The sequence below is a fragment of the Tursiops truncatus genome, chromosome 2 (assembly GCF_011762595.2).
Source record: "Tursiops truncatus isolate mTurTru1 chromosome 2, mTurTru1.mat.Y, whole genome shotgun sequence".
Taxonomy (NCBI): domain Eukaryota; kingdom Metazoa; phylum Chordata; class Mammalia; order Artiodactyla; family Delphinidae; genus Tursiops; species Tursiops truncatus.
This window is the reverse complement of record NC_047035.1, coordinates 92,729,592-92,746,646: the sequence shown is the minus strand read 5'-3', so window position 1 is coordinate 92,746,646 and position 17,055 is coordinate 92,729,592. Positions and strand designations below refer to the sequence as shown.

Sequence of the window (17,055 nt, the reverse complement as noted above, 5' to 3'; positions counted from 1 at the left end):
TTTATCCTTTTTGCCCAAAAGAATGATATAGTGGCATCTCAACTCTTCTTAAGCAAATCATCTGACAAAAAGAACCAGTCTTTTTACCTAGCAGAATAAATCTGAAATACCTTGTGGGCTTTGTCTTTGGCATCCAATACATTTTCCAAAGAACTTTTAGCTGATGTGCCACCATCCTCTCTTCCTGTTTCCTGCCTTTTCTGTTTCTGCAGCTGCTCTTTCTCCTGTCTGTCCTTTTCTTCAAGTTTTTTCCGAACTTCAGCTTCTTCATATCTAGTTGAAAAAAGAAGTCAGCATGTCTTTTATTGGCATGATGGTGGAAAGTAAAGGATTTCCAGTTGTATAAAGTTAATATCCTGCCACGAGGTATTTTATGGCTGCATTCTTTCTCCCTCCAGTTGAAATTCAACTCTGCCAGTGTTCCATTATAAATCACAACTCACAAATTTGTCCTCTGTAGATTTATTTCAAATTGCTCAAAAATCTTGAAAAGAAACTCTATGGTCTCAAGTTGAAGTTGTTCAATATTCTTTTTTGCTCTTTCTCTCCCACTAATTTCAACAATCCTAAAATCCTAAAATTAACTATAAAGCCCGATTTACTTATAAAATAGCTCAAAATACAAAAAAGTACAGACAATAAATAAGTGAAAGAACCTAAAGCCCCAAAGATAGAGGAGTAAAGAACATGATTATTGCTAGCAGTAGAATGATTAGGGAAAAATTAGGCAATCTAAGAGAGAACAGTTAATAATGGGTAACCCAAAGATTAGGAGAAATTCTATTCTACTTAGTTGATTAACTGGCTAAAGGAAAAAGAGAATAGTAATTCTAAATGACTTCATCCACCTTAACATATTCCAGCCCCAAGATTAGTAACTGTGGAAAGGACCAAGGAACACACTAGTTGAAAAAGATAATTTCAAAGTAAAGGCTATGATACATACAGGTATCTCTGCTTTTCAGACGTTTTCTTTATGCCACTTCGCTTTTACAAAAGACCTACATTAGTACTTGTTTTTACTAACCGAAAGAAATCTGAAGAGGATATTCACTTATGGAAAAAAGGTGAAAAATGAAAATAGCGTTTAGCAGTTGTTTTGCAGCCAGCTGTTAGAGAAGTAGCCACACCCTGATCAGAGAGTGGCACCGCCAAGCTCCTTCCCCAGGAATTACACAAGCATCTCAGCATCAAGCTGCCATAGCTTTGAACTGTGTCTGTGAGCATCTGTGCTTTATCTTGATTTATTTTGTGCATCTTGTAGCAAGACGTGTCCTGAGGTAGTTGCTTCTTTGCCTTACGCCATTTTGGCTTAGGTAAAGTTTCATAGGAACACTTTACTTTCAGATAGCAGGGGAAAACCTGTGTAACTATAGCAGTTAACTGATCCAAGTTTAAAAAAACTAGTGGAGTAAAAATAGTTTCCTTTTAATTTTGTTATTTAAAGAGTGACTAATGACTAAAAATTGAAACATACTGTTTTTAATTTCTAATTATTTTATAAGCCTGGTAAGTCAGTCATGACAAATACTAGAGTTAGATTTTTTTTAAAAATATGTTACTTCTGCAACCAGGCAAGTCAAAACTAACATTAAATACTTCATTCCCACAAGTCCAGTGTCCAGTAGCACATTATGACATGAAGCATATGAGAATATTATGTTTTTCTGAAGAATCCTGTCAGAAACTTAGAAAAAACTGGACCTGAGCTATAATCTAATAGACCAATGCTTATCTTAACAATGTATTAGTCTAAACATTTAAAAATTTTCAGTAAAGAACATTAATGGTAACACATGAATATAAGACTTCTTCTTAGGAATTGGGATTTATATGCATGGTCATATATAAATGGACAAATTCTAAACATAATTTTAATCTTCTAAATTTACATTCTTTTAAAGATTTCATAATAGTGTCTGTACCTGAGTTTAAGGCTTTCAGAGAGTCTCTCAGCTTCTTCAATAGCTTTTTTGATGTTTGCAGGTCCAAGTATTGAATGAAAGTAGTCCTAAAATTATAGGAAAACCATCTTACACTGTTAGTACTAGCCACTGTACATAGCACTAATGCTAAAAACACAAAATTATGGTGTTCATATAAACAAAAGTTTAGATAAAAATATTATGACTGAATGAAATATTTCTTAAAACTTTAAACCTACAAAAGTGTACAACTTATTCTCCAATTGTTTCAAAAATATTTTTTCATACTATTAGTACGTTAAAAAAAAAAAAGCCGGTAGGTAATAATTTTCTTATTTGTAAGGCACCTTTACGAAGTGTAAATACTATTCTTATTGTTTTTTAATAAGTGCCAAAAAGCAAACCATATATGTTAGAAGCAAAATATATTTTCCTACTGTAAATATGTTACTTAGTTTTTTCTTTTAGTCTCAGAAGCAGTAAAGCAAATTCTGTATTGATCCACAGCATAGAATTTGTTTTGTTTTACTTGTTTTAAACTGAGATGTTTCCTTCCACCTGTATTTTATAATACCTACCTACCTCCCAACTGGAGTCAAATCACTTTAGACATAAAACAAGTTTTACACTTGAGGAAACCCTGAGTAACTAAAAATCAAATGGTAGAAAATAAATCAATAGTATGATCTACGTTAAAACACACACATACATACACAAAAGATTTAGCACATAATTTATTAACAAGCATAATGAATTGAAAAAAATAAATCACTTCCCTAAGGGGTCACTCATTAGATCCTGCAATCAGAGATAATTCCAAATCAAGCCTGGTTTAACATGACAGTAGTGCAGTGAGACTCAGCTAACTGACTAGTGGATCTAACTTGCCGCAACTTATCACTATGACTTTGCAAATAGAGCCTACTAACACAGTTTATCACAAATGATACTGTAATCAGAAGTTATAAAAAGAAAGGCCAGGAGGCCAGAAATATCCATCTCTGGCTGTTTGAGAGGCAGTTACGAAGAGCTGATAAGATAGATCTGTTGATAACAGTTATCCTATGTCTGTCTATCTAGCCTAAAAGTAGATCATGTTTTATTTGATTTTATTCTTCTAGATTAGAGATAAAATATATAAAAGGGCCATTCATTATGTAATTTTTAATACAAGTATATAGTTTGTTCAATATTATATCAACTAAAAATTACAGTGGAAACTGTAATCACTTCCATTATCACAATGTCCTGACTTCTGATGCAATACTTTTTTAAGAGAAAACAAAATTAGCCATTACTGTAATATTTCTCTGATAAAAACAAAATACAAAGTAAAACCGAAAAACACTATGACTTTTTTTTAAAATTAATTTTTATTGGAGTATGGTTGCTTTATATAACTTGTTTTATTAATTTTTTGACATGAACTCATTTAAAAGCCTAGCTTAACACTGCTGAAATGCTGAAAAAATCATGTTTGGGCATGTCTGATACAAACTCCCAGAAGACACTCCCCTAATATTAATGAGGTTTCTTGTCAATAATTACCTCTCTCGGGGCTTCCCTGGTGGCGCAGTGGTTGAGAGTCTGCCTGCTAATGCAGGGGACACGGATTCGAGCCCTGGTCTGGGGGGATCCCGCGTGCCACGGAGCAACTGGGCCCGTGAGCCACAACTACTGAGCCTGCGCATCTGGAGCCTGTGCTCCGCAACAGGAGAGGCCACAACGGTGAGAGGCCCGCGCACCGCGATGAAGAGTGGCCCCCACTTGCCACAACTGGAGAAAGCCCTCGCACAGAGACGAAGACGCAACGCAGCAAAAATAAATAAATTAAAAAAAAAAAATTACCTCTCTCTGTGCTCTTAAAGGAACACAGTTGGAGTAAGTATAATTTTTTTCCAATTTTCAATAGTATTGACAATTGGCAGAAAAAAAAAAAGTCCAATTCTTATACAACTAAAAACATTTGCTTCTTAGGTTTACTTAGTAGAACTTTCCTACTCCTGAACACACAAATTCAAGCAATTCTCATGATTTCCCAAACAAAATGGTTCACTACTAATAATATTTAGCATTAATTATCATGATTGCCATGGATATTTAAAAATATTCTAACTGTATCTAGACTTTGCTATACTAATATTTTCAATATATTTGCCTTCTCCCCCTTTTCAAATAACCCTGAAAAAATTGTTCATAAACTAATTTTTTCAATGAGTAAACAATAATGTAATGTGTTTTCTACTAGTGAGCTTGCTAAATTAACAAGTTTTATCTAAATCTTAGTGTAAAACAAGTGAAAAATGTAAGTTTCTGAAGAAGGCTGGTCACATTACATCCTGTCACTTCCTGATTTAAAGGGTAAAACCCAGAAAATATATAGTTACTAAATTTAACACTTCACATACTTAAAATGCACTGGAGACGTTAAGCTAAATAAAATAAAACAAAAAACAGTTCTAAGACAGAAGCAGATGTGGTACCCTAGACAGAGCAAATGGAAACAGTCCCTTTACTAATATCAGGAACTGAACATCTACAGCGTATGAAGTAACAGGCTGGGTTACTTGAGCCTTCGCAGGGAGCTTCCTAACCCGAACAACTCCTGCCACTTTCAACTAGATACTCTCTTTGGAAATGCAATAGATACTCTGTGGAAATGGAAAAATTTCTTACTGATTAAAATTTACTCCCAACCTTCTCAAGTTAAAAAAAAAAAAGGTAGCTACAAAACCACTCCCAATCTTGCCAAAGAAAAAAAAGTAACCAGTAAGTTAGAAAAATAAAGCAAAAATTAAATAAGTACATAAAAAATTGGCCCTACCACAACAGACAAAAAAGGAAACACCAAAACTTCCGAAGTTCTCCAAATTCGCAAATCTTTCAAAAATATTTATTTCAGTAAATACTTTTACACTTCTTTTTAAGCAGTCTTTTTTTTTTTAATTTCTGACAGGGTTCAGATTTATGTTTTTTTTCAGATTTATGTTTTAATAAATAAAATATACATTTACAATAGTAATAAGCAGAATAATTGCCACCATTCATTCATTCACCCATTCAATATTTATAGAATACTTATAGTATGACAGGAATGATAATACAAGACTTATCTTCGATTCTTATAGCAACCCACCAAGGAGGTTCCCTTTAGAGATGAACGTACTGGGGGGCTCAGGAAAGATGAAGTAAGAGCCCAAAGTAAGAGAGCACATTCCCAACCCAGGTCTACTCTACCCCAGTCTGTGATGTTTTTGTCATGCCACCAGGGTCTTCCGGCACTGGGTTTCTCTTTATTATCTCATAAATAAGCCAAACTTTTATTTTTTTATTTTACTTTATTTTGTGGTACCTCTCCCGTTGCGGAGCACAGGCTCCAGACGCGCAGGCTCAGTAGCCATGGCTCACAGGCCCAGCCTCTCCACAGCATGTGGGATCTTCCCGGACCAGGGCACGAACCCGTGTCCCCTGCATCGGCAGGCAGACTCTCAACCACTATGCCACCAGGGAAGCCCTAAGCCAAACTTTTAGTTGTGGGTAGTCCTTCATATCCCATAGATCATGTATATAGCAGAGTAGCTTTTATTCAATTTTATGTTGGGCAGAAACAACATGACTCAAAGACTCTCTGAGTAAAATGACCACTACATCATTGTTGTTTTCTGAAACCTTCCAGTGGGTTTAGGAAAAATATCAGTGATGACAGAAAGTATTAAACACATGAACCGTATCCTGGCTCTAAGCAGTATCTTTTTAACAGATACTGTAAAAACCATCGAAGAGTGAGCAAGACAAGTCTCTGTCTCTATCTGCAGATAAGTATGTCCAAGAATGTTCCAAGGGCAGGACCAACCCAGCCATTTGTAGACAGGAAGATGAATCTCCAAATGCAAGGAGCTACCTTTCCAAAGCTAGATCTAAAAACCCATAAAGATTATCAGCATAATTTTGCTGGTGAGAAGAAACACCAGCCATCATTTGTCACCATTAAATAAAACATTAAAGTTATCCCATAACCAACAACCGAAAGAAATTTTATTAGTCCCACTACTGTGGACAAAAAAAGGTTATTTCGAAGAATAAGATAACTTTTTTTTTTCACTTCTATAAGTCAATTTAAATGAGGCAGGAAGATCCCACATGCCGCCGAGCAACTAAACCTGTGCACCACAACTACTGAGCCTGCGCTCTAGAGCCCGTGATCCACAACTACTGAGCCCACACGCCACAACTCCTGAGCCTGCACTCTAGAGTGCATGCTCCGCAACGAGAAGCCACCACAATGAGAAGCCTGCACACTGCAATGAAGAGTAGCCCACGCTCACCGCAACTAGAGAAAGCCCATGCACAGCAACGAAGACCCAACGCAGCCAAAAATAAATAAATAAAACAAATTAAAAAAAAATTTTAATGAGGCAAGACAATTCTGCCAAAAGTGAACTAAATAAAAATCTCAATATTAACTCAAGAATGGCTTGTCTTGGACTTCCCTGGCAGTCCAGTGGTTAAGACTCCATACACACTTCCAACTCAGTGGGCATGGGTTTGATCCCTGGTCAGGGAACTAAGATCCCACATGCCACATGCTGTGGCCAAAAAAATAAAATGACTTGTCTACCAGGAAAGAAATCTATAAGCAGTATTTTGCTATTATTCTCTAGTAGCAAGATCATTCCTAGGTAAAGGTGGAAACACCAACACAATATTCTTCCCATTTCTTTAACCCACTCTCTATTTTCTTCTTTTGTCTGTTTCTGGTGTAATAAAAATGCAACCTCTTCTCTAGCAACACTTGTCCTAGTCATCAGTTCTCTCTACCCATTTATACCTCTCCCATACTCCCTCCCTCCTCACACTTCAGCAAATTGGAAGAAAGGCACCTGGCTCAAAAGACTAAAAGCAAAAAATAATAAATAAATAGATTAAAATGAATATCTAAATTAAATAAATTAATCAACATTAATGTTGCAAACTGAGATCTTTAATATGGCTATAGTGTCAATTAAATATAAAAAGCTGTCACATAAAAACAAGTGACTAAACCTTGACCCTTGAAAAAGTACAACTATAGTCATATTTTTCTTATTGAATGCATGAGTAAACTGAATCCTTCTATTTGACCTGGCAGTGATTTATTACAACAGAAGATTAATCATGAGTCTGTATGTTGCTATAAACCTGTATCAATCCACAGCAAATTAAGTATGTGTATATAGTGTGAGTGTAACCATACATATACACATATATTGCAAATAATGAAACAAAATCTTTAGTTTGCTTTTTCTATCTGCAGAAGTTTGAACTTGCTGCTACACAATATCTAAATTTCAGTATTAGTTAAAAATTTTAGAGATCAATAGCTCCACTGTGTAAAAATAACTTAGCAAATAAAAACATAGAAGTAAAAGGTACCTGCTGTTGCTTGAAATCAGGCCTTTTTTTGATAAGATTATAAACAGTCACATATTTCATATATAGCACATAGGCCCTTTCCTCATCACGATCTAATCTGCTTTCTTCTGCGGTCTTGAAGATCTTCAGGGCACTCTGTACATAACTTAAAATTAGAGAAAAAGTAATTAAAACACTTGACATCTGGGGGAAAAAAGTCATGTATAAAGTCCACAGAGACTCAATAAAATACATTTCATAATTTAGGTTGCAGTACTTCAGAATTATACAAAGTTAGATATAAGTTTGGATGCAACATGAAAATTTCCCTTATACTACAATTAAATACTTATGTTTCATTAATAGTTGTCTGTATATCACCAAACTGTACAAAATGCATTCTAAATCCAGTTTTAAAAGATTTGCTACAATAGATAATCCTGAGGCAAATGGTCCTCCGGCACCCATATAATAGTCATACTCTATAAAGAACATAGCTGCATACTACTTGTACTGAAGTAGGGGAGCTAAAATATTTATTATTTTAATGTTAAAACAAATACTTTTCAATTCTCCTTACTCCTTTCTAACCATGATATAAAATTCTCCTCACCTAAAAACTCAAGAAACTAGGGACAGGAAAGGGGACATGAGTTCAATCTTTTAGAGTTTTCTACACAATGGCTGAACTGCACTCTGATTCACTGGCCCTGAAAAGAGAAGAGATTTAAAGTCTAAAAACATGTCATCTTAAAATTCCACTTCAGTAAAATAATTTGAGGGGTCTACGGCATTCATTTATTTTTTCTTTAAATAAATTTATTTATTTATGGCTGCAATGGGTCTTCATTGCTGCGCGTGGGCTTTTCTCTAGTTGCAGAGAGCGTGGGCTACTCTTTGTTGCAGTGTGCTGGATTCTCATTGTGGTGACTTCTCTTGTTGTGGAGCGTGGGCTCTAGGTGCGTGGACTTCAGTAGTTGTGGCATGTGGGCTCAGTAGTTGTGGCTCGCAGGCTCTAGAGCGCAGGCTCAGTAGTTGTGGTGCATGGGCTTACTTGCCCCACGGCATGTGGAATCTTTCTGGACCAGGGCTCGAACCCATGTCCTCTGCATTGGCAGGCGGATTCTTAACCACTGCGCCACTAGGGAAGTCCACTACGGCATTCATTCTAAGGACATTTTCCTGGTTTAACAGTCTTCAGAAAGCAAATTAATAAAACAGACATTTCTGCAAGAGGAATTCATTTACTTAGGACTAAAGTTTTGGCAACTAAGCTGTAGTGCCAATGCTAATACACCATATGCTTTATCAATAACTTATTTCTACAAATCAGTGCATCTTGTTTTCTATATTTTTCAAACTGTGCTCTACGATTGAGACATGGATTAGTGATGAAGTTGGTCAGGCCAAGGAACTAGATAGAACACCACACAAAGGAACAGGGCCAAACTGGTCTTTAAGACCAAAGATGGTCCTACACAAGGACAATTTCAGTCAGTGTGCATGCCCTGTTAAGCATGGCATCAAAGTTCCAGGATAGAGGTAAATCAAACCAAAGCTAGTAAGGAGATTCTCTAAGAGTTTAGGAGTGGGTACAACAGTCCTTAGGTTTTTCCAAATTTCTTTCATCATGATGCATGTATATCTCATGGGCCCATATGTAGCAGCAGGCCCAGCTGAGATGGCTGCAATGTCACTGTGGGTCCAGTGAAACAGCCAAATATCCTAAAAGGATTCTAGCATTCTCTAGAATAGTGCTACATGTTGTGGTGGTACATTTAGGCCAACATACCACTTCCTGTGGGATCAGGGTAGTCCTAGAGCTAAACCAGACATTGCTAAAACAGATTTATCTGTTTTAAGATTAGATGAAGCTCTCTGAGAAAGCTTCAAGGTGGTTTTACCCTTCTCACTATTTTCTATTTGAAAATCATTCAATGTGAGTTAAACAGCGCTACTTTCTCTATCACCCCATCAACATTACCAACTAAGCTCAAGAAGTAGGCCAATCCCTCTCTTACTCTTCCTATCCCTTCCCCACCCAAAGATCTTTTCAAAAGCCCATTTTATACTTAGTAATGTTTACGAATATTAGTTCATTCTGGGATTTTCTTTCCTGACCTTCTTTAAAGTTCTTACTACTCTCCTGTCTTCATCCTTAATGTTTTATTTCCTTCCCATCTTGTTTATTTCCTCTAGAAAATGACTCATAAAGATGTTCCTGTGCAAACACAGGTTTAAGATGCCTCTTCACAGGTTCATTTGGGATCATACATATCATTTGTTAGAGCCTCACGTTTATCTCCAGCCACAGAACACCTGTTTTCCCCGATTTCTAAAATCTGCTTACCTCAAGTGTAGGGTGTAAGGCTGGCTAGACCCACCTTTCTTTCTGAAACTCTTACTCCCAGCTCTATAATAATATAGTTATATATCTCTAAATCTTCTCCTTTGTTGGTCAAAATAAATTCAGAGGAAAAGTTCCCCTATTGTCTCCTGTCCCTCCTTAACAGAAATAAAACTATCAACAAGTTAACAATTTTAGTGATATCCCATTTTTATAGCAAAATAACTTCCAGTAAATATCAAAATAGCTGGACCTTTCCATCTCTATTATATTTTATCTCAGGACAAATTCTGCAACCGTTATCAGGAAAGTATCATCTCTAGCCTCTACCTCAACATGTAGTCTACCCCAACATAGATAGACTACATGCCCTGAAAAATAAAAATACATAAAATAAATCATTAGGGGACTTTCCTGGTGGTGCAGCGACTCCACACTCCCAATGCAGAGGGCCTGGGTTTGATCCCTGGTTAGGGAACTAGATTCCACATGCATGCCACAACAAAGATCCCACGTACCGCGACTATGACCCAGCACAGCCAAATAAATAAATAATAAAACAAACAAACAAGACTTAAAAAAAAAAAAAAGAGGATATATAAGAATCTGCCTGCCATTGCAGGGGACATGGGTTTGATCCCTGGTCCGGGAACATGTCACAAGCCGTGGAGCAACTAAGCCCATGCGCCACAACTACTGAGCCTGCACTCTAGAGCCCGTGCGCCACAACTACTGAGCCCGCGTGCCGCAACTACTGAAGCCCGCGTGCCTAGAGCCTGTGCTCCACAACAAGTGCACCACAACGAAGGGCAGCCCCCATTCACTGCAACTAGAGAAAGCCTGTGTGCAGCAATGAAGACCCAATGCAGCCATAAACAAGTAAAATAAATTTTAAAAAATCATTAGGTTAAAACTTCATGTCAAATTGGTATAAATACTTTGCTGAATACTGCATAAAAAATACGTATCTCTTCTTTTTTAATCAAAGACTATGCTAGAACCAGATCTTATATGTGAAATACACAAGGATAAAAATGATCTTTAATTAAGAAGTACTTTTACACTGTTTTAGGAAAAGACATTAACTGTGGCTGAATGAGTTTTGTAGAATCCTTGCAGTCTTCACCTCTTAAACTTATGATGTAACATACTGTCCAGAAAACAGATAATATGCTTATTAGCAGAATATATATGTATTCTGCCAAGATAAAATTAGGAACTTCTCTAACTCATTTAATAAAATGGAAATGAACTAAAAGTTAACAGTTATCCCCCACTTTTCAAAAGTTCACTTTACACCACTTTGCTTTTACAGAACACCTAAGTACCTTTTTTACTAATCGAAAGAAATACAGAGGCGATTTTTGCTTTCATGAAAAAAGTTGTTTCCTCACTTTATGCCATTTTGGCTTACAAAAGGCTTCATAGGAACACTCTAGTTTTGAATAGTGGGGGATACCTGTATATGACTCAAATTAGCAAAGTATACACACTTCCTAGTGCTTATTTTCTCTGGTTTAACTTCTGTCTTCTTATTGAGGTCTTTTAGTGAAGAACTGAGGTAGAGTTCTTTAGGAACTGAAGCCACAGCAGGCATGATGAATAATCTTTACTTCTCCACTTTCACAATGGATGGTGTACTTCATTAAAAGTAGTTCTTTTCTGAAACAAAATGAACACAAATAATCCCATTAGTTTTCCTCATTAACAATAAAACAAGTGAGCAGTTTAAAAAACAAACAAACAAACCTCCTAAACTGTGTCCTTTGCTAACAGAGTTAATTTTCAATTATCTTGAATATTTATTTTCGGAGTTCAATATACAGGGTATCAATAAACAATCTACTTTCCCCTCCAAATTTTCATTAACGAAATGAATTAGTTTGTATCATTTTGCATTAAGTATTAGGAATCTTTCCTGTCAAAGGAACAGAATAATAAAAGCTTTTATATTTTTCTTCTGTTAAATCTGCATTAACGTATAGTTTACAAACAGAAGGAAGTTTCATTTAAAAATATTTCTTTCTCACCAGTTTACAAAAGGAAACAAGTTGGGGGGAGGGATAGCCAGGGCACATTATATGAAGCTGGGGATGTATGAACATGTTTCTGGTAGAATACACCCAAATACTTTGGTTTACTTTGAAAAGGTCTTTGATGTTTCATGACATTCTTTGTTTTCTCATCTGCTCTGGTAAATTCTGACTGGGAAGATTGAGGTAGTCAAAAAAAAAAATGAAGAAGAAAGGCTAGGTATGTAACAAGGTGTGTGTGTGTGTGTGTGTGTGTGTGTGTGTGTGTGTGTGTACCTACAAGGTGTGTGTGTGTGTGTGTGTGTGTGTGTGTGTGTGTGTGTGTGTACCTACCTATGCAGGGATGCATACAGATGGGGCAGATCAGCGGAGCACACTAAATGGGAATCTTGACAAGATCGTAAGTGTCACCAAATGAAAACTTCAGGAACCCAAGTAAATTTATACAAGGTCTTCAGTTGTAAAGAACTAATTACAATTTGAATAAAGAGCTGCATTAATACATTTAAGAGATTACAACATTTTTTGATACAGCCACTATGGAAAACAGTATGGCGGTTCCTCAGAAAACTAAAAATAGAATTACCGTATGATCCAGCAATCCCACTCCTGGGAATATACCCGGTCAAAACTATAATACAAAAAGAAACATACACCCCTATGTTCATAGTAGCACTATTCACAAGAGCCAAAACATGGAAACAACCTAAATGTCCATTGACAGATGAATGCATAAAGATGTGGTAACATATATACAACGGAATACTCAGCCATAAAAAAGAACAAAGTGATGCCATTTGCAGCAACATGAATGCAACTACAGATTATCATACTAAGTGAACTAAGTCAGAAAGAGAAAGACAAATACCATAGGATATCACTTATATGTGGAATCTAAAATATGGCACAAAGGAACCTATCAACAAAACAGAAACAGACTCACAGACATAGAGAACAGACTTGTGGTTGCCAAGGGGGAGTGGGGGAGAGAGAGGGATGGACTAGGAATTTGGGGCTGGTAGATGCAAACTATTATATTTTAAATGGATAACAACAAGGTCCTAATGTATAGCACAGGGAACTATATTCAATATCCTGTGATAAACCTGTGATATCCTGTGATAATGGAAAAGAATATAAAAAAAGAATGTATGTATGCGTAAAACTGAGTCACTCTGCTGTACAGCAGAGACTGGCACAACACTGTAAATCATCTATACTTCCAATTTAAAGAAAAGAGAGATTACAATTTTTTTTCTGTCACTTATTTCCACTACCTTAATGCTCTTCATTCTATCAGTTCACTATTATTAGACGAATGGACATCAATGAACATTGAATCCTAAAATGCTGAGTAAGGTACAACTTTAGGGGCGAAAAGGCTTCTGTTCACCTATGTGAAACTCCAAAAGCACCCCAATTTGCTTTGATTCTTGTCACATTTTATATTAAATATTAATACTTTCTCATTTCTTGATTAGGTATATAATTCATCAACAATGCACCACCAAAACAGCTAAGAGCATCCATTACAGAATATGATAGGGATCCCCTGGATTTCCTCATACTTATACAGACAACAGTATTGAGTGTCTTACCTTGTAAAAAACCATTGTTACATGTTAAAGACACGAAGGATACATAAGAAGTGGTCCCTGACCTTCCAGAATAAACAGTTTAACAAGAGAACATTCCCTACTCCCCCATGCTCACCACCTCCTCAACCCCTGCTTATCCCCCTAAAGCTGAGTGAAAAAGTTGACACGTGACACCATTTGTAAGAAGTTTTAAAACAAACTAAACTGAGCAATATATTGCTTAAGGATACAAATCAGATAAATTTATAAAGGTAGGAAATGGTAAATATAAAATTCTATTTCTGGAGAGGTAGAAGATACAATAAGGGAGGCACACACAAAGAGCTTCAGCGATATGTAAGGTTTTATTTCTCAAGTTGGGTGGTATGTTCACATATGCTCAGAGATGACTGTTTTGTTTTATGTATTTATTGAAGTATAACTGATGTACAACATTGTATGTTGCAGGTGTACAATATAGTGATTCACAATTCACAAGTGATTCACAATTTTTAAAGGTTATATTCCATTTATTACAAAATATTGGCTATATTCCCTGTTGTACAATATATCCTTGTAGCTTATTTTACATATAATAGTTTGTACAGATGATCATTTTATTATCAGGCTTTTATAACATAAAATAATATGTAATATACTTAATGTATTTCATCAAAAAGTTTTAAAGAAAGCAATTATATAACAATGCAAATATGAATAAATTGTCTACAAATATGAAAAGAATACCCAGAGAGATGTAAAAGTTAGGAAGTTATGGTTGAAACAAGCAAACATAAAATATATATGTTTTTAAATACTCATTCAGAAAAAAACAGATCTGGAATATTTTAAGAGCCTAGTATATATAACCTCGTTGAGCACATCTTCCATACAGTGGTGTGAGTGGAAGCAAGAGTACAAGCATTAAGGAATAAAGAAATGGAAGCAGACTATAGATAACTTAAAAAAAAAATTGGCAATGAAAAAGAAAATGATGGGATAGAGTGGTGCTTCAGGAACATGATTTCTACTGAAACATAAGCAACAGTTGAGAAATAATACTTTTGACTAAGGGAAAGCACAGTAAGGCCAAGAAACTAACTTTTCAGGAAGGTGCTTAAGGAAACTTGAGTCCTTATTGATGCCACAACAGACACCATGGTGGCAGAGGGCAGGGGATGTTGGAGCTTGGACTATTAAGGAGGGCTAAAGGACAGTAAGATAATAGTAACAAGAGTTATTCCTGACTTTTCTGCCCCCACCTAGCTCAGCTAGGATCTTAAGCTTACTCAACCACAATAAGCCAACATATGCTCCCCTGATATAGGCTAGCTCCTGAAATGTAATTTCCAAAAAGCCCAATGATTTTTTACTGGCAACACTAAATGTACTAAGATAAGGATTAATGCCAGAGTTAGGCAGAGTGACCTTGTACCAGTCTGACAGTATCTGTTTTTCCTACTCTATCCTTTACCTGCATCTTAAGTATTAGTGGTCTAACCACAGGACACATATTCAAAAAGTCAGGTAGAGTCTATTTTGTTGATTCATGACAATTAGGTTTCTTGGTTGGGAAAAGAAAGCTATTTATTTGAACCCTCTAAAATGAAGGTCTAGAATATGTCTCAGTCAAATCTTTTTCTCATCATTACCTTTAAAGCTTGGATCTTTACAAGACAAAAGAATATAAAAACTATATACGCTACCTAGGCAACTTAAAATAATAAATCATTAGCTATTTCAAAGTTAAATTCCATTCAAACATTCACAGGCATCCTACTGTACAGAAGACATTGTGCTCCCAGGAACTCAAAAATTAGATGTGATCCATTTCCTCACAAAGTTTAAAAAGCTAATGTGAAAGAGAAAGTTGTAAGCAGTGTTAATACAACATGTATTATATCAAACTATGAAGAGTTACAAATAATGCACAATAAGAAAAATTAACAAGATCAAGTATGACTAGAGGGATCTTGTGAGGCATCATGGAAGAGATAGCATTTCTGTGAGTCTTGGTGAGAGAAGGCTTTTGATAGAGATGAGAAAGAGTTTGAGGAAAATGTCAAAAAAGTAAAGAACATCTTTAGGAACTAGCTAGTATACAGAATCAACAAGGATTTGCTAGGCAGTAAGGCCTGAAAAATAGTCTAGGAACAGATAAATGGAAGGCTGTGAATGTCACATTAAAGCATTTACTTTGTTTTCTAAAGGTAACAGAGAACCAGAGCAGGATTCTAAGAACAGAGTTATATGATCTAAACTAACAGTACAAGGTTAGGCTTTAAAAGACTGGAGATAAGGAAGACATTAGTTACCCATAATAATGATCCTAAGGAAAGATGATGAAGGTCAGAACTAGGGCAGTAGAGATGGAATGGAGGAGGCAGACAGATACTAGAGACACTGCAAAGGTAGAATGACAGGACTCCGATTGAGTGACAACCGATCAGACACACCAATGGAAACTACAGGGATAAGATTATGATACAACAAAGTTTTAATGAGGGTTTCCAGGAAAAAGATTGTGCTTTTTTAAAGTTACTTTTTCTGTCCTTATTTGATTTTTGAGAACAGCTGAAATAAAGAACTTGCTCTGATAATGTCATGAAAGGACCACAGTTGTTTCCATTTTCCTTCATTAAATTATACGTTATGCTGTCAAATAAGATGCCTGGTGTTAAAAATACTTCCAGCATTGCCTTAATTGCTATTTTAGCCTCTACAATCACATATACTTCTGCAGAAATCAAAGCACAAGGTAAAGGGTATTTTTCCCTAATCATATGAGAAAGCAAAGAATACATATCCAACTTAAATGTATGTAAACTTTAATGTATTAAATTTTTGATAAGTCATTCTGCTGCATTTTGCCATTAAAGAAATTTCAAAAGAGACTGGCATAAAATAACTTAAGGCCAGAATGACTGAATGGATTTACAATTTCCTTATTTTGGCTGCAACAGTAAAAACAAACCCACTGATACTTATACAGGAATGTTCAATAACTACAGAACTCAAATAATTTTAAAATCTATTTGTTTAGCTCTAGAACTAAATACAACATATAACCCACTAAAACTATGTTATACTTCAAAAAGGATTGTAAGTACAAAAAATAAAATAACTAAGTAATGTAAGAAAAAGTTCTCCTAAAAAAAAAATTTAAGATGTGTAAACCTGATAAAGATTTAAGAACAACACCTTAATCAAACAGCAATGCTCCAAAAATGAAATACAGGCAGTGCTGAAAACGAGCTGACAATAGGGAGAAAATGGAAGGCATATATACCCCTCTCTCTCTTCCTGACATTTTTCTGATCCTTCCAAAGAAAGGAGTAGAGATTGGATGACCTGAACCACAGAGTGATGACTAAAAAGCAAAAAAGTAAAGATTGAAGTTTGTTGTCATTCAAACTGGTCCTGATATCTTAACTAGGGCCTCACACCAACCACTGCCAAGGTTGCTGGCAACACTGAAAGGAAAGCAGTTTGTCCTTGTTGGCCATCCATCATCTCATCTCACCCCATCTCTGGCCTTCAGATAGCAACAGTATTCACTACATCATCTGACTATCTTAAATTTCATATAATCCATTCTATACTCATTCTAGTTAAAATGCCACAGACAAGTAAGTACTGATGAAATAATCTGCTTTAAAGCAATCCTAAAGTTAAGGCTCAACCCTTTTAAGAATTCATCACTGCTAAAAAAAACCTCTAGTATTTTCTGAGTATCTACTATGAGTCTAGTGACAATAGCAGTGTTTTTTTAAAATCCCTTT

At 35.7% G+C, this 17,055-nt stretch overlaps 1 protein-coding gene across 4 annotated transcripts in view; it reads right to left on the bottom strand.

Moving 5' to 3' along the window:
* Positions 1-17,055, bottom strand: part of USP8 (ubiquitin specific peptidase 8) — a 99,026-nt gene that overhangs the window by 36,128 nt on the left and 45,843 nt on the right. For 3 of the 4 annotated variants that reach the window (XM_033851670.2, XM_004312364.4, XM_019929305.3), the window contains 4 exons: positions 11,157-11,325; positions 7,338-7,482; positions 1,926-2,011; positions 111-273 (listed from right to left, as the gene is read on the bottom strand). In XM_033851670.2, coding sequence (XP_033707561.1) covers positions 111-273; positions 1,926-2,011; positions 7,338-7,482; positions 11,157-11,260 — 498 coding nt within the window. In that variant the 5' untranslated portion in view covers positions 11,261-11,325. Of the gene's footprint in view, positions 1-110; positions 274-1,925; positions 2,012-7,337; positions 7,483-7,929; positions 7,949-11,156; positions 11,326-17,055 lie in introns of those variants that run through there. The other variant, XM_073800976.1, reaches the window with a different exon arrangement.